This window comes from Dasypus novemcinctus, chromosome 19, assembly GCF_030445035.2.
Source record: "Dasypus novemcinctus isolate mDasNov1 chromosome 19, mDasNov1.1.hap2, whole genome shotgun sequence".
Classification (NCBI taxonomy): Eukaryota; Metazoa; Chordata; class Mammalia; order Cingulata; family Dasypodidae; genus Dasypus; species Dasypus novemcinctus.
Genome location: NC_080691.1, coordinates 19,257,326 through 19,282,384, shown reverse-complemented (window position 1 = coordinate 19,282,384; position 25,059 = coordinate 19,257,326). Strand labels below are relative to the sequence as shown.

Genomic DNA, 25,059 nt, shown 5'->3' with positions numbered 1-25,059 from the left:
CCTGGGAGGTGGTGGGAGGACGGGGGAGGCTGTAAATCACAAGGAGGTCCCCACAACCAAATGCGGGGTGTGGGGGGCAGAGGGAGGGACCTGCCTGGCCCTGAGAACCCCCAGCTGTCCCCCTGCTGCCAGCAGTACCTTGCATTGTGCGGGCAGGCTCCGGGTGGGGTGGGGTGGGGTGGGGGCTCCGAGGCCTCCAGCGTGGGCCTCCGGCCAGGGGAAGCTGCCGCATCTGCTCACGCTCGCTCCGCGCCCCTCCCCGCTGTGCCCCCGCCCCAGGTGTTTGTCCTGGCCCTCACCTTCCTGGTCCTCTTCCTGGGCAATTTCCTGACCACACTCAAAGTCGTGCACGCCAAGCTCCAGAAGAACAGGAACAAGATCAAGTAGCACGACCGCGGGATTCCTGCGCCCTCGGGCCCCCGGACTTGGAGGCTGGGGTGGGGGGACCCCGCTGCCCGTCTCCCGCCCCGCGGCAGCGGGCTGTGAGCCCGAGCCCGGCCTGGCCGCCGCTTCCGCCTGTTCCTATTTATGAGCCTGTTCCACGCCGGGCCCTCCCCGCGCCCTCGGCGCCGCCGAGACCAGGCCAGTCTTCCTGGGGGGGCCCGGAGCCTCAGGGAGCCCCTCGACCTGCCGCCCGCTCGGCCCGGCGCGGGGTGCGGGGTGCGGGGTGCGGGGCGCGGGGTGCCCGCCGGGTCGGGCCTGTGCTCACCTGCGGCGGCAGCCCCGGCGTGGGGCGGGGCCAGCCCCTCGGCCGCGGGGAGCCCCCTGCCGGGCCGCGCGCTTCCGCCGGGAGTCCCCGCGGGTGGCCCGCGCGCCCTCCGCCTGGGGGCGGGAGGGGTATTTAAGTTGTCAGAACCACCCGCCCTCGCTGCCTCGTGTGTTTTGTGTCCCCGCCGGCTGGTGGCTTGGAGAGGGGCCCTGCCTGCCGGAGGCGTGCGCGGGAGGGGCCGTTTCCGAGGGTCGCCGCTAGGGGGCGCGGCCGCCCCCGGGTCGGGGTGACAGGGCGGTTCTGACGGGCCTGGGGGAGTGCTCGCGACGGGCTCCTCAGCCCGCCTCCCCAATCCCCGCGCTGAGCACCCGACCCTCCCCCGGCAGGGACTGCGGCCTCCTGGAGGGCACCTGCCCGCCACCGCTCCTCGCCTCGGGGGCTCTGGCATGCGGGGGGCCGGGGGCCGCTCCAGGCAGGCTCACCCCCAGAGCGCGGCCCGGGCAGAGCTGGTCACCCGGCCCGGGGGGCCCGCATTTGTGGAGCAGCAGCCCCCCTCCCCACACAGCCTCACCGCCGAGCTTCCCCCACAAATCCCCTGATCCCCGAGTTCGCGGCTGGCGTCCACAGGCGTGTGCTGTTTGGCCCTCAGGCTTGGTGCTTCATTAGCGTCATTTTTGAAGTATGAGCGCCCCCTGCCCCAGTGCAGTTCCACACGAGAACCCAGGTTTCTGCTTTCCCTGGAAAGATGGAGAGACCTGGCAGCATTCCCAGGGGGCAGCACTTGTCTGGGGCCGAGCCTGGTTTCTGGGATGGATGTTTGCTTTCTAGTAGCACACCCCTACTCCCTTCTCCACCTCCTGCTTCACTCTGGCTCTCCCAGCCGGCCCTCCAGGTGTGCGCTAGGCCAGGATAAGCCAACTTTCCTGTGAGGGGCCAGGTGGTAAACGTTCAGCCTCCGTGAGCCATAGGAGGGTCTCTGTCCCAGTTAGTCAGTTCTGCCGTCTTAGGTGCAGGCAGCCAGAGCACACAACGTGAATGGGCATGGCTGCGTGCCAGTGAAACTTTATTGACAGAAACAGGCAGCGGTCAGATTTGGCCCACAGGCCATAATTGCTGACCACTGCCCTTGACCGTCGTTTGTCCACAAGTCCTTGGATTCTGCTATTAATAGAATAAGAGGTCTCTGGTCTGAACCAGGGTTCGGGGAACCGGGGTGGGGTGGGCTGGCTTTCCGAAGTCTCCTTCCCTGTCCACCTGGCTTCGGAGAGGCTCGGGCTGAGCGGGCAAGGCGGGGCTGGTGGCAGCAGAGGCCTCGGAAGGCAGAAGCAACCTGCAGGCAGTACTGCTTCCTGGTAGCCAGAGTCGTGACCCTCACCTGAGAACCAAGCGTTAGAATCCCTGGGACGCTGGTTTAGAAAGCCATGAACACCCCCACCCCCGAACTTCCAGAAGGTGGTCCGGGCCCCGGGAATAAGTGCCCTCCTGCTGCTGCCGGCAAAGACGGTTCAAGCTCCGAGAAACTCACATGAGGGTGGGGGGCCCCTCACGGCTTCTCACAGGAGGCCAGGGTGGGTGGGTGTGGGCTCCTGAACTGACCTTGTGGTAGAAGTGGAGGCTGTCGGGCCAGAGGGCAGCCATCAGGCCGCTTCCCTGGGCCCATCCTGTCCTCGGCAGTCCACAGGAAGAAACGCCCGGCCCCGGTCACACGGAGCTGCCCGGGCTTGCGTCCTGGGTTTCCGACTGTGGGGTTTAGGGGTGAGGAGACTGGGCAGGGGCCAGATGGGCGCTCTGGGGGCGCTTGTTTCGCCTTTTTAAAAGCCAGTTCCTCTCCCCCTTGTGCACGCAGTCCTGGGGGCCATGCTGAAGGCTCAGCTTGAGGTCGCCCATGGGGGCGGGAGGGGAGGGTGGGCAGGGTGGGCGCTGGCCCCGTGCCCGGGGCTGTGGTCTGTGATGCCCGATAGGCCCCAGCCCCCTGTGGCCCCCGGGTTCCTGGGGGAAGGAAGGGAGAAGCTGGAGGATGTGTCCGAGCCTATCTCGGGGGCCCAGGGAGGCAGGATGCTGGGGCCGGCGCGCGCGAACACCGCCAAGTCCACATTTCCCCACGAGAACGACAGTTTTTAATTTCAAACATACATTGGATGTGCAAAATGGAGAGGCCACCGTGTGGCACTCGAGTGCCCACGCCCTGCAGGACGTGCTGTGTCCTGGGCACCGAGGGATGCGAGCCCAGCAGCACCTCGTTCGGCACCGGGGCCGCGGCTCCAGTGTGCGCCTGGCGGTCAGTTCATGGTCAGGAGTCCCGGCCAGGAGAGGAGAGAGTTCCAGAACCATCTAAGGAGTCCAGCCACGGGCCCGACACCGGGCACCGAGACGCCAGGCTCCAGTGGCTGGGGAGCTGGGGAGGAGGCTCCCGGAGCCCGGGCGCTTGGGTCCCGCGGTGAGGGCCGCCTGCGCCCGGGGGGTCACAGCAGCAAGCAGAGCCGGCGCTGCTTCTGCCGCTGGGACTTCTTCAGCGCCCTGAGGGCGACCCTGGCGGCCTCCCGGAAGACCTCCTCCACGTTCTCCCGGAACTTGGCCGAGCACTCCAGGTAGAGGGCCGCGCGGATCTGTTCGCAGGCCATCTGGCCCTGCGGGAGGCGGGGGCGAGCGTTAGATGAGGGGCCTGCGGACGCCTCTCGCAGAGGGCTGGCTTTGGGGGTCTCGGTTCAGGGCCCCTCTATGACCCACCCCCAGGCCAGCCCTCACCAGGCGGACGGGCAGAGGTGCGGCCCCATCGGGGCTGCTCAGGGCCCACCCCATACCCCCACCCCTCCTGGGACCGGGGAGGGGTGTCAGGCCTGAGGCCTGTGGCAAGGGGCGAAGCCTCGAGACCAGAAAGGCCCCTTCCCACGCCTCTCCCTTTACTGTTCTGAAACCACAATTTAGGCCACTGAACTTGCTTTTTGAGTACAATAAAATCTTTATTTTTTAAATGAGTGTATCTTTATTAGCGCTCATGTCCTTCTTATTAAAATTCCCTTATTACTATCCCTTTATGTTCCTTTTTTCCCATTTATTCTCCAGTGCCCCACCCCAAAAACTGCAGGATTTGGTTATGCCCGGGACTGTCGCAGGTATGGGCACCCTGCTTAGTCCCTGAGGTAGATGGGAGGATGGTGGCAGGAGCACAGGCTCAGAGCCTGGAGCCAGATCCAGGTTCCACTAGCAAGAGAGCTGTGTGGCCCTGGGCAAGCTGCTTGACCTCTCTGGGCCACAATTTCCTTTCTGCAAAATGGGGCTAGTAACAGTATCAGCCTCAGGGTTGTGGGGATTAAAGAGGTAAGTACGGCAAAGCACTCAGGTCAGTGGGTGATCTGTATTAATATTTAAAATGATGATGTGAGAACCCTGCTTGTCCCCTCCAGCCACTAAGGCACCCTGGTGCAGAGGCCCAAGGCCTGGGAGGCTGCTGGGTGGCTGTGCCCACCGGCCTGGGGGTGGGGGCCTGGGGGACGGGCCTCCTGGGGGTCCCAACCTGCGTGTAGGTGATGGGCTCCTGCTGGGCGGCCCGGAGCTTCCGCAGCTGCTCCTTGTCCTTGCGCAGGTCTGTCTTGCAGCCGATGAGCACCATGGGGGTCCCGCGGCAGAAGTGGGTGACCTCAGGGAACCACTGCGGGGGGGGCATGGTGTTAGGGCAGGGGCGGGGCCGGGGTCCCACCGCGGGGGGCTGTCGGGCGGCCTCACCTTGATCAGCACGTTGTCGTAGCTGGTGGGGTTCATGACGTCGTAGCAGATGAGCACGAGCTGGGTGTTCTGGTAGGACAGGGGCCGCAGCCGGTCGTAGTCTTCCTGCCCTGAAGCCAAAGGGCAGGTGGGGTCAGGGGCGCCCGCCCCTGCATAACTCAAGCCCCCTCTCTGGGCTCAGGTGGGCCGGGGGGTTGTCCCTGCGCAAGTGCCTCAGTGCTTCTAGGACCCCGCTTCCCCATCTATAAAAGAGGGGCGTCAAAGATTACACGCGGGAACCCTGTGCAGGCTGGGGCTGGTTACAGGGCACGCGCTGGAAACACTGCGAGCAATTACGCTGATTCCAGCAGGCCCCGGGGCACAGGGTGAAAGTGCAGACTCGGGAGCCTCTGCGCCCCAGGTTCAAATCCTTCCCCTGCCTCACAGTCAGACTTTGAGGCGATGGAGGAGGCAAAGGACACTGAAAGTAACCACATGCCATGTTATTCCAAGGTATGAGGTTTTATGGCCCCCGGCTTTGCTTGGGTAAATAACAGGAAGCGACCTCCCAGCCCAGATTCCCCTGCCCCAGCTCTCCCTCCTGCCCCGGCTCTCCCGCCTGCCCCAGCTCTCCCGCCTGCCCCAGCTCTCCCACCTGCCCCAGCTCTCCCACCTGCCTGGCTCTGCACCTGCCCCGGCTCTCCCACCTGCCCCGGCTCTCCCACCTGCCCTGGCTCCCCACCTGCCCTGGCTCTCCACCTGCCCTGGCTCTCCCACCTGTCGGCTCTGCACCTGCCCTGGCTCTCTCACCTGCCCTGGCTCTCTCACCTGCCTGGCTCTGCACCTGCCCCGGCTCTCCCACCTGCCTGGCTCCACACCTGCCCCGGCTCTCCCACCTGCCCCGGCTCTCCCACCTGCCCCGGCTCTCCCACCTGCCCTGGCTCCCCACCTGCCTTGGCTCTCCCACCTGCCCCGGCTCTGCATCTGCCCCGGCTCTCCCACCTGCCCGGCTCTGCACTTGCCCCGGCTCTCCCACCTGCCCTGGCTCTGCACCTGCCCCGGCTCTCCCACCTGCCGGGTCTGCATCTGCCCCGGCTCTCCCACCTGCCCGGCTCTGCACTTGCCCCGGCTCTCCCACCTGCCCTGGCTCTGCACCTGCCCCGGCTCTCCCACCTGCCGGGTCTGCATCTGCCCCGGCTCTCCCACCTGCCCGGCTCTGCACTTGCCCCGGCTCTCCCACCTGCCTGGCTCTGCACCTGCCCTGGCTCTGCACCTGCCCCGGCTCTCCCACCTGCCCGGCTCTGCATCTGCCCTGGCTCTGCACCTGCCCTGGCTCTCCCACCTGCCGGCTCTGCACCTGCCCCGGCTCTCCCACCTGCCCCGGCTCTCCCACCTGCCCGGCTCTGCACCTGCCCCGGCTCTCCCACCTGCCTGGCTGTGCACCTGCCCGGCTCTCCCACCTGCCTGGCTCTGTGCCCTGGCTGCACACTTGACAGCATCACCTGGGGATATTTAAAGTATCCTCATGGATGCCTTTCCCCAACATCAACTGAATCAACCTGGAGACTGGCTACAGCTTGGGGTTTTGACTGGGAATTTTCTGGCAACTGTTACACTGACAATTTCAAACTTCACAGAAAAATTGCAGGAAGAGTACAGAGCACTCCCCTGCTGGGACTCACCAGGCGTTCAGGGCTGCCTGCTCGCTTTATCTACAGGTAAACACTTGGTCTCTGACTCATAGTTTAGGGCACATTTCCTCAGAACCAAGAGGGGAGAACTCAGGAAACCAGCGGAGGCACTGCTCTGACCCAGTGCCTAGGCCATCTTCGGATTCCGCCCATTTCCCCAATAATGTCCTTTAATGATTTCCTTCCTGGTCCAGGAGCTGGTCCAGGCTCATACCTTGGCAGCAGGCCCTGGTATTTTTCAAAACTCGCACAAAAAGAACTGGGTACCATTGAGGCCCAAGGCAGCCCCCGCCACCTCTGCAGAAAGGCCCAGCAACTGTTCCTTCCAGGCGAGTGACAGGAGCTGGAGGCCCAGGGCCCTGTCGCAGCCCCCGCGCCTCCCCCAGCGCTCTGGGTGCTGGGCGGCATCAGTGCCCTCTGCTCCCCTTTCCCTCCCGGTCAAAGACTGCTCAGGACAAGTGGCCGCTCCACCACTGCCAGGCTGCGGCCGCTCTGGGCCCCACCCGGCGACAGGGCACAGCCGCTTCCTCCCTTCACACCAGCTTCCTTTCACCTCTGGGGACCCCCCGTGGCCTGCAGCCAGCCCCCCCAACACACAGCACCTGCTTAAGGTCACGGGTTCGAATCCCAGCTCCGCAGCTTACAGCTGTGTCTGTGCCTAAGACACGACTCTGGGAGTCTCAGGCTCCTCGCCGGGAAGCTACCACGCGGGGCCCCCGGAGCCAGTGCACCCCATGCATCAGGACGTGAGCGCGCGCGAGGAACGGAGCCACAACTACGCCTCGGGCCCAGCAGGTCGGTCCAGGTCGCCGTCAGTCCCGGGTCCCACCTCCACGCTGCAGGAGCGGCGAGGGGTGTTGAGACCCAGAGCCAGCGGGCTAGACCTCCAGCCCCCTAAGCTGGGAGCCCCTCACAAGGCGCGGGAAACGGGCCCAACAGGCTTCTCCAGCATGTCCCGCCCTACTTGATTCGGCCATCCTTACCTGCCCTGGCAATTCTGTCTCCCACTTCTCCTTTTCAGAAGTGTCCCACCTCCCCACCTTTGTCCATGCCTTTCTAGACCTGCGTGGTCCAACAGGGTAGCCACTAGCCACCCGTGGCTATTTATTTTCATTTTTAAAAAACTGATTGAAGTATACATAAACATCAACAAGTATGTAGTAATAGTTGTGAACTTATAAAACAAACATACATGACATCATACAGGGTTCTCACACCTCGCCGCACCCTACCGCCAATACCTTGCATTGTTGTGAAACATTTTAAACTAATGATTAAAGAGCATCCTCAAAATATTAGTACTGGGAAGCAACGTGGCTCGATTGATAGTGTCCGCCTACCATATGGGGGGTTCAGGGTTCGATCCCCAGGGCCTCCTGACCCGTGTGGAGCCGGCCCATGCGCAGTGCTGATGCACGCAAGGAGTGCTGTGCCACGCAGGGGTGTCCCCCACGCAGGGGAGCCCCACGCACAAGGAGTGCACCCCACAAAGATAGCCGCCCCGTGTGAAAAAAGTGCAACCCACCCAGGAGTGGTGCCGCACACACAGAGAGCTGACGCAGCACGATGATGCAACAAAAAAGACGCAGTTTCCTAGCACCGCCGGATAATCAAGTGGATGCAGAAGAACACACAGCGAATGGACATAGAGAGCAAACAAATGGCGGGGCGGGGGGAAGGGGAGAAAGTAAATAAATAATACATCTTAAAAAAAAAAGTATCCTACATTTGGTGTATTTTTCCCTAACACAGCCTATTATTATTATTATTATTATTATTATTACTATTATATCATTTATGCATGAACAAACAATAAGAGTACAGTAAAAGTTGTGAACTTACAAAGCAAACATGCATAACATCATACAGGGGTCCCATATATCAGTCCTCTACCAACACCTCATGTTGTGAGGTATTTGTTACAATTATGAAATATTATCAAAATCTTACTACTAACTATAGTCTTTATCTTATGCTTGGTATATTTTCCCCCAGCCCACCCTGTTGTTATTTTTAAAATATATTTTTATGACAGAAGTTGTAAACTTACACAACAATCATGCACATGTGCAGGATTCCCATAAAACACCATCTACGCACTACACTGTGGTAAAACATTTGTTAGATTGTGAGATAATATGACCAGACTATTACCAGGTCCATAGCATACATTTGGCACACTTTTTTCACACTCCCCCATTATCAACACAGTCCATCTTTGGCATAGATGCATGACTGTGACATTATCACTGTTAAACCACAGTCCATAGGTCACTCCAGTTGTATTTTTCTCATGCTTCTGCATATTCCCACCACCCTGCAATAGTGATGTACATCTGCTCTAGCTCACAAAGGACACTCTAGCATCTGTACCATCAACCACAATTCTCATCCACCTCTAGGTTTACTGTGTAGTCAGTTCCTAGATTATTCTCTAGCTTTCTTTCTGTTGGCATTTACATCCCCAGACTACTACTCTTTTTGGCCACATGCCCATTTATAAGCCAGCTGTTACTCACTATAATGTATTACCATCAACTCTATAACATCTGTGGTTATTGAAATTGAAATCAACTTTAAACATTCAGATCCTCAGTTGCACCAGCAATATTTCAAGTGCTTAACTGTCCCACGTGGCTAGTAGTTACCACAATGGCCAGTACAAAGAGAGCATTTCCGTCATTGCAGAAAGTTCTGTTGGACAGCGGGGCTTTGCCTACTTCCCACCATCTCGGTTGGCACCATTGGTCTCTCATGCCCTTCCTCCCTGGTCCCCTGCTGCCCCTCAACAAATCCACTCTCCACTCAGCAGCAAGAGGCCTCTTAAAGCACAAATTGGATCCTGCCCCTCGCCCCCAGCTCAAACACCTTCAGTGGCTCCATAGTGCCCTTCGTATAAAATCCAAACCTCTCTCTGTAGTCACATGTCCTTGTGCCCACTCACCTCTTCTATGCCCCCTTGCTCACTGCACGTCAGCCCTGCAGCCTCCTTGCTGTTTCTCCAACCCACCAACCCCTCTGGGGCCTCAGAACTCTTGTACTTGCTGTTTCTCCACCTGGAATGCTCCCCCATTTCTTGCCTGGCTGACTTCTCATGGGGCTAAACGACACCTTCTCAGAGACGCCTCCCCTTCCCGCTCTCGAAGGCCATCCCCACCCTGGCTGTCTCTGAAACCACACCACACGGTTTCCGTTGTAATACCTGCCACAACTGTACTTGTATCTCTACTTGTTTACCGTCTGTCCCCTCCCCATTCGGTAAATGCTGGCTGAACGCTGCTTAGAAGTTGTTCAGCTCTTGTCAAACGCAGCAGACGGGCTGAGATGTGCCCATCAGATTTGGCAATCACGGCCCGCGATGCTGTGCATTGAACGATTTCAGCCGAGTTGGCTGAGTTGGTTGAGGGCAGCAGTCAGGCTGCGTGGGTTGAAGGAGGAAGTCAGACCATGGAGGCTAGGAGCAAACCCACCAGCCTGCCCCCACCCGCCCTGGCTGCTCCCTTTTCTAGAACCTTCTCCCCAGCTAGCTGCCGGCTCCCTTCAGATCTCCGCAGCCAGGTTGCCTCTCCTGACGGCTGTGAAACATCAGCCTCCTGCACAGTCTGCCCCACGACCGCAGTTTAATCTTCCTTCGTGGCGCACGCACTACCTGACATGACACCGTTTTTCTGTCTTCTTGTTTTTTCTGTCTCCCCATGAGCATGTCAGCGCCCCAGCCAGGTGCTGGGTCTGAAGCGCTCAGTGCCATAGCCCCTGCCTCTAGCACAGGGCTTGGACTGCAGCGAGCTCAAAAATGGCTGGTGGAGACACGAAAGGCCAAACACTGGATGACTGCATTAGTATGAAACAAATCTGCGTAACATAGTGTACGATTCAAAAATAAAATTTGTAGGTATTTAATTGAGATATGTATGTTTTTATTCAACTATGTTTTCTTTTTAGTTTTTGTTTATATTTTCAGTGATTAAATGTACAAAATAAAGTTAAAAAAAAACCTGGTAGATGAGTAGGTGAATCAAGAGTGAGAATAGCCTCTGGTGGCTCCAGTGCTGTGACTTGCACTTGGAAGACCATTTTGCTGACCTGTGTCAATGCAGGCAGCCACCCCAGGGGTAAGCAGGGCAGGAAAACTTCTTTCCGCCAGGAGCCCAAGAAAGTAGAGGCTGACGGAGGTCTCTGCCAGGGTCACGGTCAGAGCCAGGCACCCCATCAGCCCCCAACTCCAGGGTCGGCTGCCTGCCAGGGTGCCCTGGTGCCGATTCTCCATGGAGCCTGCCGCAGCCTTCCCAACTAGTAATTGACCTCTGGGCCCCAGTTTCCTCATCTGTGAAATGGGGATGGGAAATGCGGGGAAGTCTCGATGGCAATAAAAATGGTAAAAAAAGGTTAAGATGACAATATTTATTGATGAGTGCTCACTCCTTTGCTCTTTGCCAGGCCCTGTTCGAAGGCCTTTACCTGCATTAGTTAATTCCTCACCACGACACTGCAAGGAAGGCGCTATTATTATTCCCATTTTACAGATGTAGAGATGGAAGCACAGAGAGGCAAAGCGACTCACCCAAGGTCACACAGTAAGGAAAGCTTTGTAGATGACAGAGGTTGCTGGTAGGAGGAGACTGGGGTTGGTAGCTGTCCTCCCCCACAGTGGCTGCCAACAGCTCTACATACAGGAAGAGAGCGACCCTGGGAGGGCACGGTCAGCCAGCTGGGACCCCAGCTCCTCTTCGGGGATGCCTTTCCCACTTGACCTTGCCTGGCTCAGCGTTCCCAAGGTTCGGCGAGGGCCTGCGGACGCCGCCCTTCCCTGTGCGGTGACCCCCACGGCTCCTCGGGAGGGGTTGAGTGTGCAGTACGCCCACTTCCGGAGGAGTCGGGAGAGCCAGGTGACCTTGGCGCCTTCCCTCTGGGCCTCAGTTTCCTTATCTGAGAAAGCGGGTGATAACCCTGCCCCAGATATTGGAGGCGAAAGGGCAGGGTAGGCTGAGAAACGCCGGGCAAAGGTGACCGACAGCCGCTGGGGTTCTACCAAAGTCGACACTTCCCAGGGGCCAGGGGATCGGGGGGGAGGGTCCCCACCTGGGGATCTCTGGCCCCACAAACATTAGGGGGGTCTCTCCATTTTACCCACAAGGATGCCAAGGCTTAACGGGGCCAAGTCCTCTGGCCCCCGACACACGGGGGCCTGAGCCTGGCTTCTGCAGATGAGCTCCCCAAGGTCAAAAAAGCCCTGGGATGGGAGTGGATGTGGCTCAAGCAGTTGGGCACCTGCCCCCCACAAGGGAGGTCTGGGGTTCGGTTCCCAGTGCCTCCTAGAAAAAAACAGAAACCACCAACGAGCAAAACCAAAAAAAACCAGCTCAGGGAGGCCAATGTGGCTCAGGGGTTGAGTGCCGGCTTCCCGCAAACAAGGTCCCAGGTTCAACCCGTGGCCCCCAGTACCTCCAAAAGAAAAAAAAAAAAAAAAAGGACGTGTGCAGAAACATGTACTTGTTTCTGGAGAAGTCTCTGGGCCAAGGCTCCCCTGGAAGCTGCAGTCGGGGTGGGGCGGAAGTGAGGCGCTCTCCCCGCAGGGGGGCATTTCCTCTGTGGGGTGGGGCTCTCCTGCGGCAGCCGCCTTTCTGGGGGCAGGGGTCTCTCAGGCCTGGAGCTGGGCGGAGGAGAGAGAGGCTGTGGTCGGGCCGGAGTCGCCCCAGATCTGCTGGAGGGCGCGCAGAGCGGGCGAACGGTTCCCCGCTCCGGCTGGGGTGCTGCTCAGGAGAGAGGGGCAGGTAGTGTGAGAAGGGGAAGCTTCCAGAAGAGGAACCCACTTTTACCAGCTCTGCTGGGTGCCACCCACCTGCGTTTCCTCCCCAGAGACGGCAGGAGTGGCAGCAGGGGCCGGGCGGGTGGAGCTGAGGCTCCCCCACGCCGCCAGCGCCCGCCACTGCTGTGGCTCCCGACAGCCCTTGTCTTGCCTTGGCAGCTCTTCTGCCCCTTCCTTTTCTCTCCGCCACAGCTCCTCACCTCCGTGGGGCAACCCCCAGGGAAGCCCGGCCCTGCACCCCTGGACCCCGCCCACCCCAGGGCCCAGATGCGGTCAGCCTCTAGTGGGTGCTTCGTGCCCCACCTCGCCCCCCGCCTCCTCTCTGCCTGGGAAACTTCAGACTTCACCACAGCTTCCTGCCGGAGGGTTTCAGGGCCCAGCGTGAGGCCGCCAGGCCGCGCCCGCCCCTTTCCCCTGAGCCCTGCCTGCCCCTCCACCCCCCCCCTCCACTGCGTCCCGTAGCTGCTTCCACAGAACGGAGACCAGGGGCCAGACTGGCTCCCCTGTGGGCCCCCGTGGGTGAAGCCCTGACTCCACTCAGGGCAGTTACTTGGTCCTGAGGAGGGACAAATTTAGTCTCCCAGACCCTATGCCACAGCTCTGGTCACTGCTGGGTGGGAAGGTGGCCCCTGTGGGTGCAACCCATCAAGTTCTAGAACCTTCTGCAACAGCCTCTTCTGGCCACATCTCTAGCTCGGCCACTCCCTCACCCCCTAAAGCTCTGCCTTTGTCTAGCTGGTCACCTGCCACAGTCTCCTCCTAATCTCTGTCCACCCCAAAGAGGTCATCCTTATCGCCTTCAGATTTCTTATTCGCTCCTTCGGCAACCATTCCTGGAGCCTCTCTCCAGGACAAGCACAGAGGAACCACCCCGTTCCTCCCTCGCGTTGCTCGCTGGCCAGCCGGGGCTTCCACTGCACGGAGGACCGTGAGGGGCACTTCACTCCCCCCTCCCCCAGCGCCCCCCGCCCCGCTCCGCAGCACTGGCCCATGGAGCTCTGCTCTGCCGCTTGGGAGAGTCCTTTCTCAGCTGGGTGTCGGCACCCAGCTCTGCAGAACGCGATTCAAAATAAGGGGCTCCAGCTAGGGCCGGTTCTGAACTGCCCGGGGGTGGGGGTGAAAGAGCCCAAGGATAGACAACACTCACCCAGCCCTTCCCAAGATCCCACCCCTGTGCGCAGCACATGAATCCTATTCAATCCTCACCGTTTTAGCCCCGATTTCAGATGAGGAACCCGGGGCCGGACGTCCCCTACGATACACAGCTGGCGGGGGCGGCATTCAAGCCTCCCTCTGACTCCAAATCAGGGGGCTAACGCCGGCAGGGGTCCCTGCAGCAGGGTCATCGTTCCACCCCCTTCTGGCTACGAGCTCCCTCTCAGCACAAACTCTCCCTTAAGGAAGCGCAAGGTTCCAGAACCTCGGCTCACTGGTCCACGCTGACACGTCCTTGGAGCATCTCCCTCTGAGCGGGGCCACGAAGACCAGCAGTGGTCCCTACTCTCAGTCTGACGGCAGCGGCTGAACCTTAAACCACGGGATCTGATGGGGGAAGCCCTGAGTGCAAGGGAGAGAGAACGCCCTCCTGACTCTGCCAGGGCCCTTGGGGAGAGCTGTGCCACCTCTTGGACCTCCAAGCACTGCACCCGCTCTGGCTGCTGGGAAGGGCACAAGTGAAAGGAAAAGCGTCCCAGGCACATCCTGACTTTTACTGCCCTCCTGGCCACAACCTGGGGAATTCCGGGAGCGCTTTCCTAGCACCCCTCCCCGCTTTTCCCGGCTGGGGGCATGGCTCTGCTCTGGGGGCAACCCTGCAGGGAGGGTCCTCAGGGGCTAATGTAGGGAAGGGGCACCACGTAGCCAAGTGTGCCAAAGTTAGGGGTGGAAGGAACATGCTCCCCGCCATCCACCAGGGTTAGGGGGTCCTGGGTGTTTGCTCATCCCAGTGCTAGCTGGAGACATCACTTCCCACATGCAGGGGAAGGGACACCTGCACCCACGCCACTGAACACTGAGTCACGGAGGCTGGAGGAGGCCCCACCTGGCAGCCTGACCTTTGCTCCCCAAGGTTGACTCAGCCCAGAGGGGAGCCAGGCAGGAGGGGGGGATCCCGGGGGGCAGGGTCCAGGTGGGTGAATCAAGTTCTCCCAAGGCTGTGCTCTGCACCCCCCATCACCCCCTCCAAAAAAGCACCCCCCCACCACTCTCCGACGGCGAGCAGAAACCTGCACGTGTCAGGAGCTGCAGGTGGCACGCTGATCCTTCCTTCTGACCCACGTCCCTCGAGCTCCATTCCCTCCTCAGTTCATCTTCTAAAGTTGCCTGGTTTCTTCCCAGTGAACAGGGAGAACACAGAATGGGGGCTATAGGACCCCAGAAGCAGACTCCAAACTGTAACTGCAGAATCCCAGAACCATGAACTGATACCATAGAACCTCAGAAGCATGGAACTCGGACTAGTGACCACAGGACCTTGGCATCTCTGAACACAGAAACATAGGCCCCCAGCAGCCGGGACCCCCCCAGAAGCCGATCTGTAGGTGTCAGCGTATCCTACAACCAGAGGCCCTGGAAGTGCAGCCCACGGAATCCCAGAACCACAGGCATCAAATCTGCAGCCCACAGGATCTGAAGCTGCCACAGCATGTGGCACACACAGCGCAGGAGCCCGGGGAAACCAGCGCAGCCCACCGTTTTCTAGAACCACAGGACAGCAACGTCAGCCCTGGGAGGGGGGGCCCTGGAGCTCCCCTCCTCCCAACACCCTCCTTTTACAGAGTGGGAGACTGAAGACCAGGCCTCCCAGCAGTGCCCAGCTCGGCCTCCAGGAGCGATGAAGCTGTGCAGGGCCCCACAGAGGCCGGTGGCTGGGGACGCCCAGGCAGGGAAAATCCCTGCGGCCCCACACTCCCGGCCCCCCCGCCTGGTCCCCCGGCGCACAGGCTCACTCACCCGCTGTGTCGTAGAGGTTCAGGGTCACCTCCTTGCTGCCCACGGTCACGCTGGCCGTGTACTTCTCAAACACTGATGGGGCATAGTGCTGTGGGACAAGGGGTCGGCAGGTCACCAAATGGAGGGGGGGCGGGGCAAGGGGGGGCGGCTAGGTGCCGGCTGTACACGCCCCCCCCCAACTACCTTCATTCCACCAGGGGCTCAGCCCCCCTCACCCCTCCGGGCTCTGAAATTCCCGAGGGGGTGACCGGGGTGGGGGCCACTTCTCCATGCTCAATGCACCGGGCCCCTGAATCCAGGCTCGGGGGCGGGCCGGGCCGGGGCTGTCGGGCGTCCCTTGCCCCCCGAGGCTCCAGCTGGCCCACCTCCAGCCCCCTCCCCTCCGGTCCAGCCCCGGGCCTCACCTCCGGGAAGGCGCCCTGGCTGTACACCATGAGCAGAGAGGTCTTGCCGCAGCCGCCGTCGCCCACGATCACGATCTTCAGCTCCCTTCTGCCCGGGCCCGCGGCGGGGGCCGGGCCCGGGGCCCGGGGGGCGTCCATCGCCCGCGGCCGGCAGCCCTGGTCGCTGCGCTCACAGCCGCGGCTGCCCCGGGCGCGATCGGGGTGGGGCGGGGCCGGCCCGGGAAGCTCCGCCCCTTTGGAGCCGGCACCGCCGCCGCCAGGCAGCCACCCCGGCCGGCCTCCGGGCCTCAGTTTCTTTCCTACTAGGGTCTAGCCCCGAGGGGCTCAGCCCTCAGCCCCGCGGAGAGGGAGGCAGCTGAGAAGTGGGGTGCTCGGCGCTGCCAGCGCAGCCCTCACCCCTGCACGTCACAGCGCGCCCCCCTCCGGCGGGACCCGACTGTTTCCGCCGCCGCACGCGCACGCGGGGAGCCCCTGATTGGCAGGCGCCTCCTTCTGGCAGGGACTCTGATTGGTCAGCTCGGCCTCCCCCATCGAACAGGGACCCACTGATTGGCCGACTGTGCCTCCACTATCGGGTCCGAGGAGCCCCGGTCTCAAGCCCGGCTGGAAGCCCCCCAGCTTTGCTTCGCCCGGCGTGTGGCGTGGGGCCAGCCTGCCTCGGCCGCGCTTTCCCCGCAGCGGGGGGGCGGCGGTGGTGACGAGGAAGATGCTGGCGGGGGTTCGTATCTGCCCACCGGGTCTGGCTTTCGGGGGCGCCGGGCGCGCTGGGGTGGGGGTGGGGACCAGGGCTTCCCCTTACCTGGGTCCTCCCTCCCCAGGGGTGGGCTTCTGGCGCCCTCTGCCGGGCGCCTGCCTTGGCGCAGGCTGCTTAGGGCGCAGGTGGACGGCTCAGAACACGCGGTGTTCCGGGTTGGCCCCAAGCCACGCGTGTGACCCGCACCAACAGCGTCGCGGAGGGCAGGTAGTTCTGGTAGGGATCAGCTGGGCCCCGCCTCCGTGTACTTTGGAGAGACTGATCCCCCGCCAAGCGGGCAAAGTTCTCTCTCCCAGGAGCCACGTGGCCTTCGTCCCAGAAATTCTCCCCAATTATCCCACTCTGCTCAAAACGGCCCATATTTGAGCACTTCCAACAGCGTGCAAGTACCATCAGGGTGGCTAAGATGACCCCTGCGGCCCTGGGCCGTCTCCTACACAAGCCGCGTCGGTGCCCAGAGCTAGTCAGAGGGGCCCTGGAGCGGGTCGGAGGCAGGTGGGCACCGGGCATGGCCAGAAGAGCGTGGGATCCAACCATTCCTAACTCACTCCTACCAGCAGCACGGCTGGGGGTAACCTCACAGTTTCACCAGAGGGGAGGGCCTGGCCCCGCCAAACCCAGGAGCCCAGTTTTCAAATTCTCAGCAAAGATCGGGTTTTAACCGTACTCCGCGGAGGAAACTGCCAGCCTGGCAGTTCCATAAATGCCAGGTCAAGGCTTTCAGCGGGTGCGAGGCGAGGCTTAACCACCAGAGGGCAGCAGCGGCCGCCCATGGAAGGCCCAAAGAAAAAGGCCGGCGCTGGAAAGGGGCGGTCAGACCAGGCCCCGCCCCACACTGCGGGGTGGGAGCCGCGCCTGTGCTCTGGGTCACCCGACCAGAGGGACATCTGGTGAGTCAACCAAACCCTGACAAAATCACAGCAGCTCATCCATTCCTTTTCTGCAACACATATTTATTGAGAAGCAATTGTGTTCCTGCCCTCGAGGAGCTCACAGTCTCTCAGTCCAAGGGAGTTGGGAAGTAGAGCCCATACGGGGCTCCAGGAAGGCTGGGAGATGGCAGCACATGAACTAGGTGAACTAAACTTGGCAATGCTGGGGAGGGCAGGCAAGTGGAAGGACAGGCACACTGCCTGGGCAAGTGCATGGAGGCCAAGTTCAGCAGTGGCTGGGGAGGGAGGAGGAAGGCCAGACCCAGTTGTCAAGGTAACCAGGGTGATCCTGGAGGATACAGTCTGCCAGGCAGCTCCCGAAAGAGAGGAGCCCAGCCAAAGCCACGGCCAGGGCCAGGCTGCAGGGGCAGAGCTGAGCCAGCTTTCCACGGAGGCAGGCTGAGTGGGCAGGAGGGTAGGGGACAAGCTCACAGACAGGTCAAAAGTGAGGCCCCAAGGACCTGGTGAATGACCACAGGGCTTTCAGAGGGGGGAGACGTCAGAGGCCAAGCCCGGACACAGTGACAATCACTCAGGGGAGGCCCTGGGGATGAGTGAGGACCATTTGCCTTTGCAGCCAGCTCCAGGATCAGGGACCCTGAAGCTGTAGGGGGGTGGGGGCAGGCGTTGTTAAGAGAGGGCGGGAGCCTGCACCACCTGGCAGGGGCCACCCACTCTACACAGAGAGTGTCACCCAAAACCAGGCTGACCACAAGAGCCTGTGGGGGTGTCCTGCCTTTCCTCAAAACCTCAGATCTCAGGTCTCCCCTTTCTCCATCTGAGAAGACAAGGCTCCAATCTCTGCTGCCAACAGAACAAAGGCTTGGACCAAACCAAGGGGAGGCAATGAGAAAGAGGGAGCCTTCCCAGGCCTGCCTGCACTCAGGCAGGACAGCTGACATGGGCCATTGCCTGTCCACCCCTGCCTGGCCAGGCGGCTGGCAGAGCCCCAGCCCTCACCCCACCCAGAGTGTTTTTGACTTCGACCCAGCTCTCATGGTGGGGAGGGAGCTGAAGCTATAAATACCCAGGAGCCAGGCCAGCTGCCCAGAGTCTCCGAGGAGGCCGGGCGAGGGCAGCTGAGAGCCACGCGTGTCCGCCCAGCAGCCCCACTCCCAACCTGCCAGATGCTCCCACCACCCACATGATTCTCCTTCTACTCACCAGGACTTCCTGCAGAGGTTTGGGAGGGCAAGCAGGATATTTAAGCCGGTTCTTGTCGCAAGATCTGTGGGGACCCAGAAGTCTAGGGACAGCGTCCGGCAGCGTTTGTGGGACGAGGTCGTTTGTGTTCACCTGGAGGCGTGGGAGCAGCCTGGGCAGTGGTGCGGCCAATAGGTAGCAGGAGAGGAGCAGGAGAGGAGCAGGCAGAGGAGCAGGCAGAGGAGCAGGCAGAGGAGCAGGCGGCCGCTCCACCGCTGGTTGGGTCAAGGCCAGCAGCCAGGCTGGGCCTCCTTCACAACACCCTGAGGGGTCACACCACTCACCCCACGTGACCCGACAGAAAGACCTGAGCCACAATTCAGTAACGCCACTCCAAGGTCCCAGAGATAGGCGTGTGCCGAGGACAGCCTGGGGGGCACCCAGGCGTGGTGTCTGCTGGGGCCTAGATGCTTCCATCACAAAGCCAGACTGGGACAATCAGCTCAGAAGGTTATCTTCCAAATTCCTCCTCCTGGTCCACGTGGAAGCCTGAGCTCAGAGGGGGGCAGGGACCTGCCCTGAGGCCAGAGACAGCACCTGGCTCAGGCGCCCAGCGAGCCAGTCCCTGCAAAGGCTCCGGGCAGGGTCCAAAGGGTCACATTCCAGCCAGCTCTTGGTGGCAGGCCGGAGGAGGCGGGCCTGGTGCCTGCTGCTGGCGTGGGTGGCCTCCCCGCAGCCGGCCCCACGGGCAGGGCAGCCCCACCCCCACCCGCTGGGCCCAGGAGGAGGTGCCACAAAGAGAAAGAGGGACAGACGCAAAAGGGAGGGAAAGTGGGGAGAAGGGTGGTCCTCCAGGTCCCATCCCATCCATCCCGTCCCAGAACTCACACCCAGACCACAGCTGAGCACCCAACTGCTCCCCGGGCAAGGGGGGAGGAACTGGCTAAAAGCCTCCGGGTGCTGCTGGAAGGGGAGGGTTTAAATCCATCATTTTCCCATCAAACACCTGTGGGTGCTTCTGGAGCCCCAAGGGCTCTGGCAAGGATCCAGAAGGTGGAAGGAGTCGTGGAGGAGTTCGGGGCGGAGACCAAGGCGAGCCTCAGGTGGGGGGAGTGTGGGAGGCGAGAAAGGAGGCTCAAGGCAGGTAACATGTTTCACCTCAGCAGCCCCTCGGTAGGCCTTTCACCCTCTCACCTTCAAGGGGAGGGGGCGGGGGTCTGGAGGGGGAATGGCGGGAGGAGCGGGGCCCACTGCTCTCTTGTAGCCAGAGGGCTTGCTGGGACTCCCAGGCAGTGCTGTCCGCAGACAGCTGGCACAGGGTGGGAGCCCAAAATAACCCAGACAGCTGGGGTGAGGGGGTGCCAGGGGCACAGGCCCTGGGCTGCAAGTCAAGACACCTGGAAGCCTGTCCTGGCTCTGCCAGGGGTGGCCCTGTGACCTTGGGCAAGTCACTTCTCTCTGGACATTGGGTTCATGTCCCCAAGTCACACCCAAACACACACACACACACACACACACACCGGCCACATAACAGCCCATGAAGCTGATTCCACTTCCTAAGGAAAGTCACCTTCCTCTTTGCCCGCAGGCTTCCCACGTGCTGCTGGGAGACGCACAGGGCAGGGGAGCCCTGGTCCCCCGCCGCACTTCATCTCCCACCCCCCTCCCTTTCCAGCCTGTATCAAGACCACTTCACGCAAGAGAGACTCGCCCAAGGTCAGCTGGCCCTGGAAATTTGGATCTGTGGTGCCTCCCAACAAACGTCCAGCCCCCCAAACCTCAGTCTAACCCTCACACCTGGGGAGGGTCAGTCCCGGAAGCCGAGGCCTGATTAGGGGAGGCAGCGTGATCGGTCGCTCCGGAACCCAAATGGCTCATCAAAGCAGTGACAAACCAGAGGTCCTGCGGGGGCGGGGCAGCTCCGGGGCCAGGTCTCCAGCTGTGGAGCTTCCTGGAGCCCTAGAGGAAGAGGAACCGTCCCAGCTCCTCCGTGAAGAGGACGCCGGGAACTGCCTAATTAAGCCAATTACTATGAGCCGAGTGCCGCGCTCAGGGCTTCAGGTCGGTGAGTTTCCAGCTATCTCACCTTCACCCCAGGTGCTCAAAAGCCCAGTGCTCCAACTGTGTCCTGACCCACACCGCATCACCAGAGAGCTTGTCAGAAAGTAAATTCTCAGGCCCCACCTACTCAATCAGAAACCCAGGATGGGGCCCCGGGGTCGGTCAGAAGGAGCCCCCTACGTGACCCTGATGCCTGCTCCAGTTTGAGAACCGCTGACCTAACCCCATATTTGCAGCTGGGGAAAAGGGGGCTTGAAGATGATGCAGCTTGGGCAAAGTCACAAGTGGTAAATGGCTAGCCAGGCTTCAACTCCAAGTTTGTCTGATTCTAGAAGTGGGGTTACACACTCCTCGCTTTGGGGCTGGAGAGGAGTCAGGGAAACCTTTCTTAAAAGTAGGCCCAGATCTCAGGTCCTTCTGCTTTGCACGTCCTTAGCAGCCAGATGTGGCCGGCTTACGCTGTCACCCCACAACCCCCACGGGGACTGGAAGGCAACCGCCTGGCATGAGAACGTTCGGAGGGCGCCTTTCACAAGCAGCAGGGACCAGAACCCTCCCCCAACCACACCACACACAAATGGGAAACACTTTGCAAAGTGCAGCTTCTAGTATGGTGCTAAAGACAGCAAAGAATTTGCACGCCCCAAACTCCTGACAACAGAAGCTGACAGGCAAGGATGGATGGCCCAGCGGGCGGCCCATCGCACACTCACACGCAAGGGGGGGAGGGGCTGCAGAACCGGCCCGGCAGGTTTGGGGTTCCCGCCCTCCCGGGCTCCAGGCCAGTGCCACCCCCAACCCCAAAGTCCCTCCAAGACTGAGAAGGGGCTCACACCTACCTTGGCGGGAGGACTGTCACAGTCAAACTAGGCCTGCTCCTGCTGTCCAAAGAGGGAGGTCTGCTCTGGGGGTACCGTACACGTCGCCCCTTCTGCAGTCAAGGGCCTGGGGGCGGGAGTAAAAGTCGGAGGACGCATTAGGGCGGCACCCGGCTTGTGGGTCTGGCCAGATGCAAACGCGGCCGGGGTCTCTTTGAGGGCAGGGGAACCTTACAAACAGACATGGCCCCCCACCCCACCTTCCCAGCTGCCAAGGCGGTCCTCACTCGGGAATGGATGGGAGGGGGGTGGCTGAGTCACCAAGGTTCAGCCCGGGCGACACGCAGCAGGCGGCGACTCATCTGCATTTCCAAAGGCCCGCCCCGTTCGCATCCCCTCCCCCAGGAAGGGCCGGAGATCTAAGGGTTTACCCCAGAGCCGTGGCCCGGGGGGGATCCCGGGGAAGGCCCGCTCTGTGTTCCCAGGCCCCAGCCCCCACCTCGAAAGCTAGAGGGCCGGGACGGAGGGCTGGGCCCCGGGCGGCTAAATCGGGGCTGCCACCGCAAGGGCCTCACGCTCCAAGTGGGGACAAAGGGGGAGACCTGCCCCACCGGCCCGGCTCTCCAAGGCGCCTGGGCGCCGAGGCCCGGCTGGGCCGCGGGGGAAGGCGTGGGGCCAGGGCCGGGCCGCGGGGGAGGCTCCCGCTGCCTCCGGAGGAGCCGGTTGGGGTCAGGGGGCGGCCGCGAGGCCCCGACCGGCCCCGTGGCCCTTTGCTACTGGCTCCCGCGCCGGGGCGGGGAGGAGAAAAGCCGCCGCGGCCTAGCCCGGGAGGGAAGCCTCCTCGTGCCCGCGTGGGCCTCGGAAGCCGGGTGGGGGCCGGCCAGGCAGCCGGGGGCCGCGTGGTCGAGGCCGGTCCCCCCCTCGGCCCGGACGCGGGGCTCTGCGGGCTCCCCCCGGCCCGGGGCGTCCCCGCAGGCGGCCGCGCGCCCGGCCTCCCCTCCCCCCCGCGGCCGCCGCCGCCTCCCCCCGCCTGGCGCGCAGCGGCCGCCACCGCCCGAGCCGCGGGCGGCGCGCGAAATGGCGCCCGCCTGGCCGCCTCGCCCGCAGAGGCGAGCGCCAGAGCCGCCCCGCGACGCCCCCGAGGCCCGCGACCCGCCGACGCGGCCTCCGCGGCGCTGCCCGGCCCGGGGGACACCGGGCTCTGCGGGCTCTCGGCACCCGGCCGGGCTCAGGCCGCCCCTCCGGTCCCGGGGCTCCCCATGCCAAGCGGGGAAGGGGAGAGGAAGGAAGAGGGGAGGCGGCCGCCATGAGCCGCCCGCAGCCGGCCGGGCCCGCCCGCCCGCCGGCCCCGGCCCCGGCCCCGCCCGCCCGCCGGCCCCGGCCCCGGCCCCGGCCCCGCGGCTCTGCTCGAAACCTGAAAATAAAACTGGGGTTGGGGAGGGAGGAGCGAGCGCGGCCGGGAGAGCAGGCAGCGCCCGGGCTGCAGGCGGGAGAGATGCTGCGTCATGGTGCCAACATGGACGCCGGCCTTTTGTCCTTCGCTGATGAGGAAGCGCAGGCGCGCCCCGGAGCCCCGAACAGCCGGCTGCGGAGTGCGAGACGCCCTCAACGATAAGGAAGAGGCCGCTAGGCCGGGCGGGGAAGCTGCCTCGACTTTTCAGTCCCCCCCATCTCAAAGAACTTGGATTTCTTTCCCCCCACCATGGCTCAAATCTGGAAAAGCGAGGTGGACGGGCGCAGGAGGATCCGGGGGTGCCCGAGCGTCGCTGGGGAGCCCCTCTCCTCGCCTCCGGGGCAAAAGGGGAAAAGGGGTCTGAAGAGCCCCCCTCACAACACTTCCCTCCCCCCACACATACCCCGGCTGCCAAACTTAAAGCTTCAAAAACCTCCTTCTCCCCTCAGCTTCCAAACACTGGCAGCCCGTGGCCTGTTCGAAAAAGGATTTCCTCGAAGGGGCAAAAGGCACTTTTTTTTTCCTTTTTTTTTTTTTTTTACTTACCCGCTCAGCCCGGTGCCATGGAGTCTAGAAGATCAAGCTGGGCGGTGGTTTTGGAGGTGTTATTGTAAAAAAAATACATATCTGGTTGTTGTTTTTTTCTGGATTGTTTAGTTGGGAAAATTGGGGGGGGGATGGTGGTGTCTTTTTTGTTGTTACCTTTTTGTAAGTTACACTCTCATGCATTTTCTGCTTCGTCCACTTCTGCAAACTTTCCAGGGTTAGGTTGGTAAAAGGCGGCTTCGCTGAGGACTGTTTACTGCTCTGGATATAGCAATGGTGTGATCGTCATTAAGAGACAAAAGGCGAAAATACACAGTCAAATAAAACAAAAGGCAAAAAGACACACCAGCCATCCCAACCACCATAGAAAATACCCCGAGTTAACGTTGGTGTTTGGCTCGAACCAGCTAGGACTTGTTTTCCAGTTTTAATCTAGTTTCCTGTGACGGCTTTAGTCTCTCCACACAAAGAAAAGGTCTTCCTTTCCCTCACCACCACCCCCTCCCCCAAAGACGAGAAAAGCAGATGTTTTTCTTCAAATAGATCGATTTTCAAAGAAAGTGTACATGTTAATGGGAAGAAAGCTGACTAGCATTTATTGTTGTAAACATTTTCAAAAGCTTAAAGCTAAAACCTTAGCTTCATAAAAGCAAAATCGTCTAAAAGCATTTCAACTGGCTTATATTAGACAAGAGACAAAGACAAACATGCAGATGAAGTTTCCGAAATTCAGGACATCTCAGCAACATTAACATGAAAACTGCACTGCGTAAGGACAGAATGGACTGGGTACTTACAATGTAAAAGGTTTTTAAAAACTTACAAAGATTAACAACTGCTCACAATTTTTTGTTGCTGCCATTTCGCTAATCCTACAGCTATACATTTAAAACATTACCTTGTTAAAAAAAAAAGAGTTAATAAGATGGCCAGTTTTAAGTGTTTAATAGAGGAAACTACGTATTTAAAAATTTATTGTTCAGTCAAGAGAATACAGATTAAGACAGTTCCGAGCTCCCCCCGCCCAAGAAAAAAAAAAAGGAAAAAAATTAAATATGTCGTTTACTCAGGTTTTTTGGAATTCAAAATTGTTAACTGCTGACAGTAATGGTGTGCTATGACCTAGTTATACAAGACAAAGATGGATTCCAAGTCATAAGGAAAAATCCAGATCTTTTAAAAGAGTCTTCTTCATTCTTCCAACTGTGAGTCCTTTAGCTTGTTGACAAATGTTAAACACCACATTGAGGCGTCCTGAACTGGATGGTGGAGTCAAAGGAAAAGCATTCCCCACTCGCAACAAAGGAAAAACCCACTTGGCCATTTAATTCCATTGCAGAAAAATGGCTCCCTCATCTTGTTGGCCTCTCCTTGGTGTCTGATGAAGGATGTTTTGAGATCAGCGTCTAATAACTCAAGCCCTATAGAAGCCGCGCGCTGATTGGCTGCCGCGCCCTGCCGCCCTGCTCCAGCCAATTACCTACCCACGGCCAAATTACAAACCCCGAAAAGAGCCCCAATATGAAAGACACCACGGCGGAGCCCCGGCGAGGCGGCTCCTTCCCCTCGGCCGCCCGAGAGGAGCGGCCGAGGGGGCCCGCCGGCGCGTCCTCGCCCAGCCCGGGGAGCCTTGGAGTTGAACTCACAAAATGGAAGCCGCGCGCTGATTGGCCGCCGCCTCTCCGGGCCCTTTAATAAAGAAAGGGGAAGGAAACGCGAAATGCAGAAAAGGGGGACTCTCCTCCGCTGCGGGCCGGCGGCAGCGGGGGGGGGCCGAGCACGCGTTCGGGGACAATCGCGGGGCGCCACCCTCCCCAAATAAGACCCGGAGCGCTGCGGGCGCCCGGGCCCGGCGGAGGCGGGCCCCTGCGCGGGATGTGAACTCGGGTCGGCCGCGCCGGCCCGCTCTCCCCGCTCGGCGCGGCGGAGGGGGCGCGGGCCCGCCAGGCCGCCGGCGCGGGGATCCTCGATGGCAAGTCGCCTCGGGTCGCCGCCCGCCTCCCCCCCCACCCCCCGCGGCCCCGGGCGCGCACACTCTCGCCCTCGGCCGGCCCCGCGCCCGCGCGCCCCCCGTCGGCCCCGGCAGTT

General features: G+C 61.1%; 2 protein-coding genes and 1 long non-coding RNA gene across 15 annotated transcripts in view; 1 reads left to right on the top strand and 2 right to left on the bottom strand.

Moving 5' to 3' along the window:
• The window catches only part of TMEM120B (transmembrane protein 120B), a 44,469-nt gene extending 40,788 nt beyond the window's left edge, over nucleotides 1-3,681 (top strand). For all 3 annotated transcript variants that reach the window (XM_058281342.1, XM_058281341.1, XM_058281343.1), the window contains one exon: nucleotides 280-3,681. In XM_058281342.1, the coding sequence (XP_058137325.1) occupies nucleotides 280-387 (108 nt within the window). In that variant the 3' untranslated portion in view covers nucleotides 388-3,681. The remainder of the gene's footprint in view (nucleotides 1-279) is intronic.
• On the bottom strand, nucleotides 2,804-16,159 carry RHOF (ras homolog family member F, filopodia associated). Its single transcript, XM_058281344.2, has 5 exons — nucleotides 15,265-16,159; nucleotides 14,861-14,948; nucleotides 4,433-4,542; nucleotides 4,224-4,358; nucleotides 2,804-3,336 (listed from the first exon to the last, which is right to left on the bottom strand). Exons 1-5 carry the CDS (start codon nucleotides 15,400-15,402, stop codon nucleotides 3,172-3,174), a joined length of 636 nt encoding a protein of 211 aa, XP_058137327.1. The 5' UTR covers nucleotides 15,403-16,159; the 3' UTR covers nucleotides 2,804-3,171.
• Nucleotides 16,160-16,950: 791 nt separating this feature from the next.
• LOC105745480 (uncharacterized) lies at nucleotides 16,951-24,599 on the bottom strand. Of its 11 annotated transcripts, none has more exons than XR_009181810.2 (4): nucleotides 24,475-24,599; nucleotides 22,387-23,232; nucleotides 20,994-21,099; nucleotides 16,951-20,052 (listed from the first exon to the last, which is right to left on the bottom strand). It is a non-coding gene; the product is annotated as an uncharacterized lncRNA (long non-coding RNA). The 11 variants fall into 11 exon arrangements; XR_011646491.1 differs by having other exon boundaries at nucleotides 24,456-24,590; XR_011646489.1 differs by lacking the exon at nucleotides 24,475-24,599 and having other exon boundaries at nucleotides 16,951-17,772; nucleotides 18,115-20,052; nucleotides 22,387-24,449.
• Nucleotides 24,600-25,059: the final 460 nt, after the last annotated feature.

Bases quoted from the DNA above. Each gene is read 5' to 3' on its own strand.
- RHOF (XM_058281344.2), bottom strand. From the start codon at position 15,402: ATGGACGCCCCCCGGGCCCCGGGCCCGGCCCCCGCCGCGGGCCCGGGC. The intron at 4,543-14,860 runs GTGAGTGAGCCT...CTTTGGCTTCAG, and splicing joins GAACCTCTACGACACAGCGG to GGCAGGAAGACTACGACCGG. The intron at 3,337-4,223 runs GTTGGGACCCCC...CGCCTCCCGCAG, and splicing joins AGCCCATCACCTACACGCAG to GGCCAGATGGCCTGCGAACA.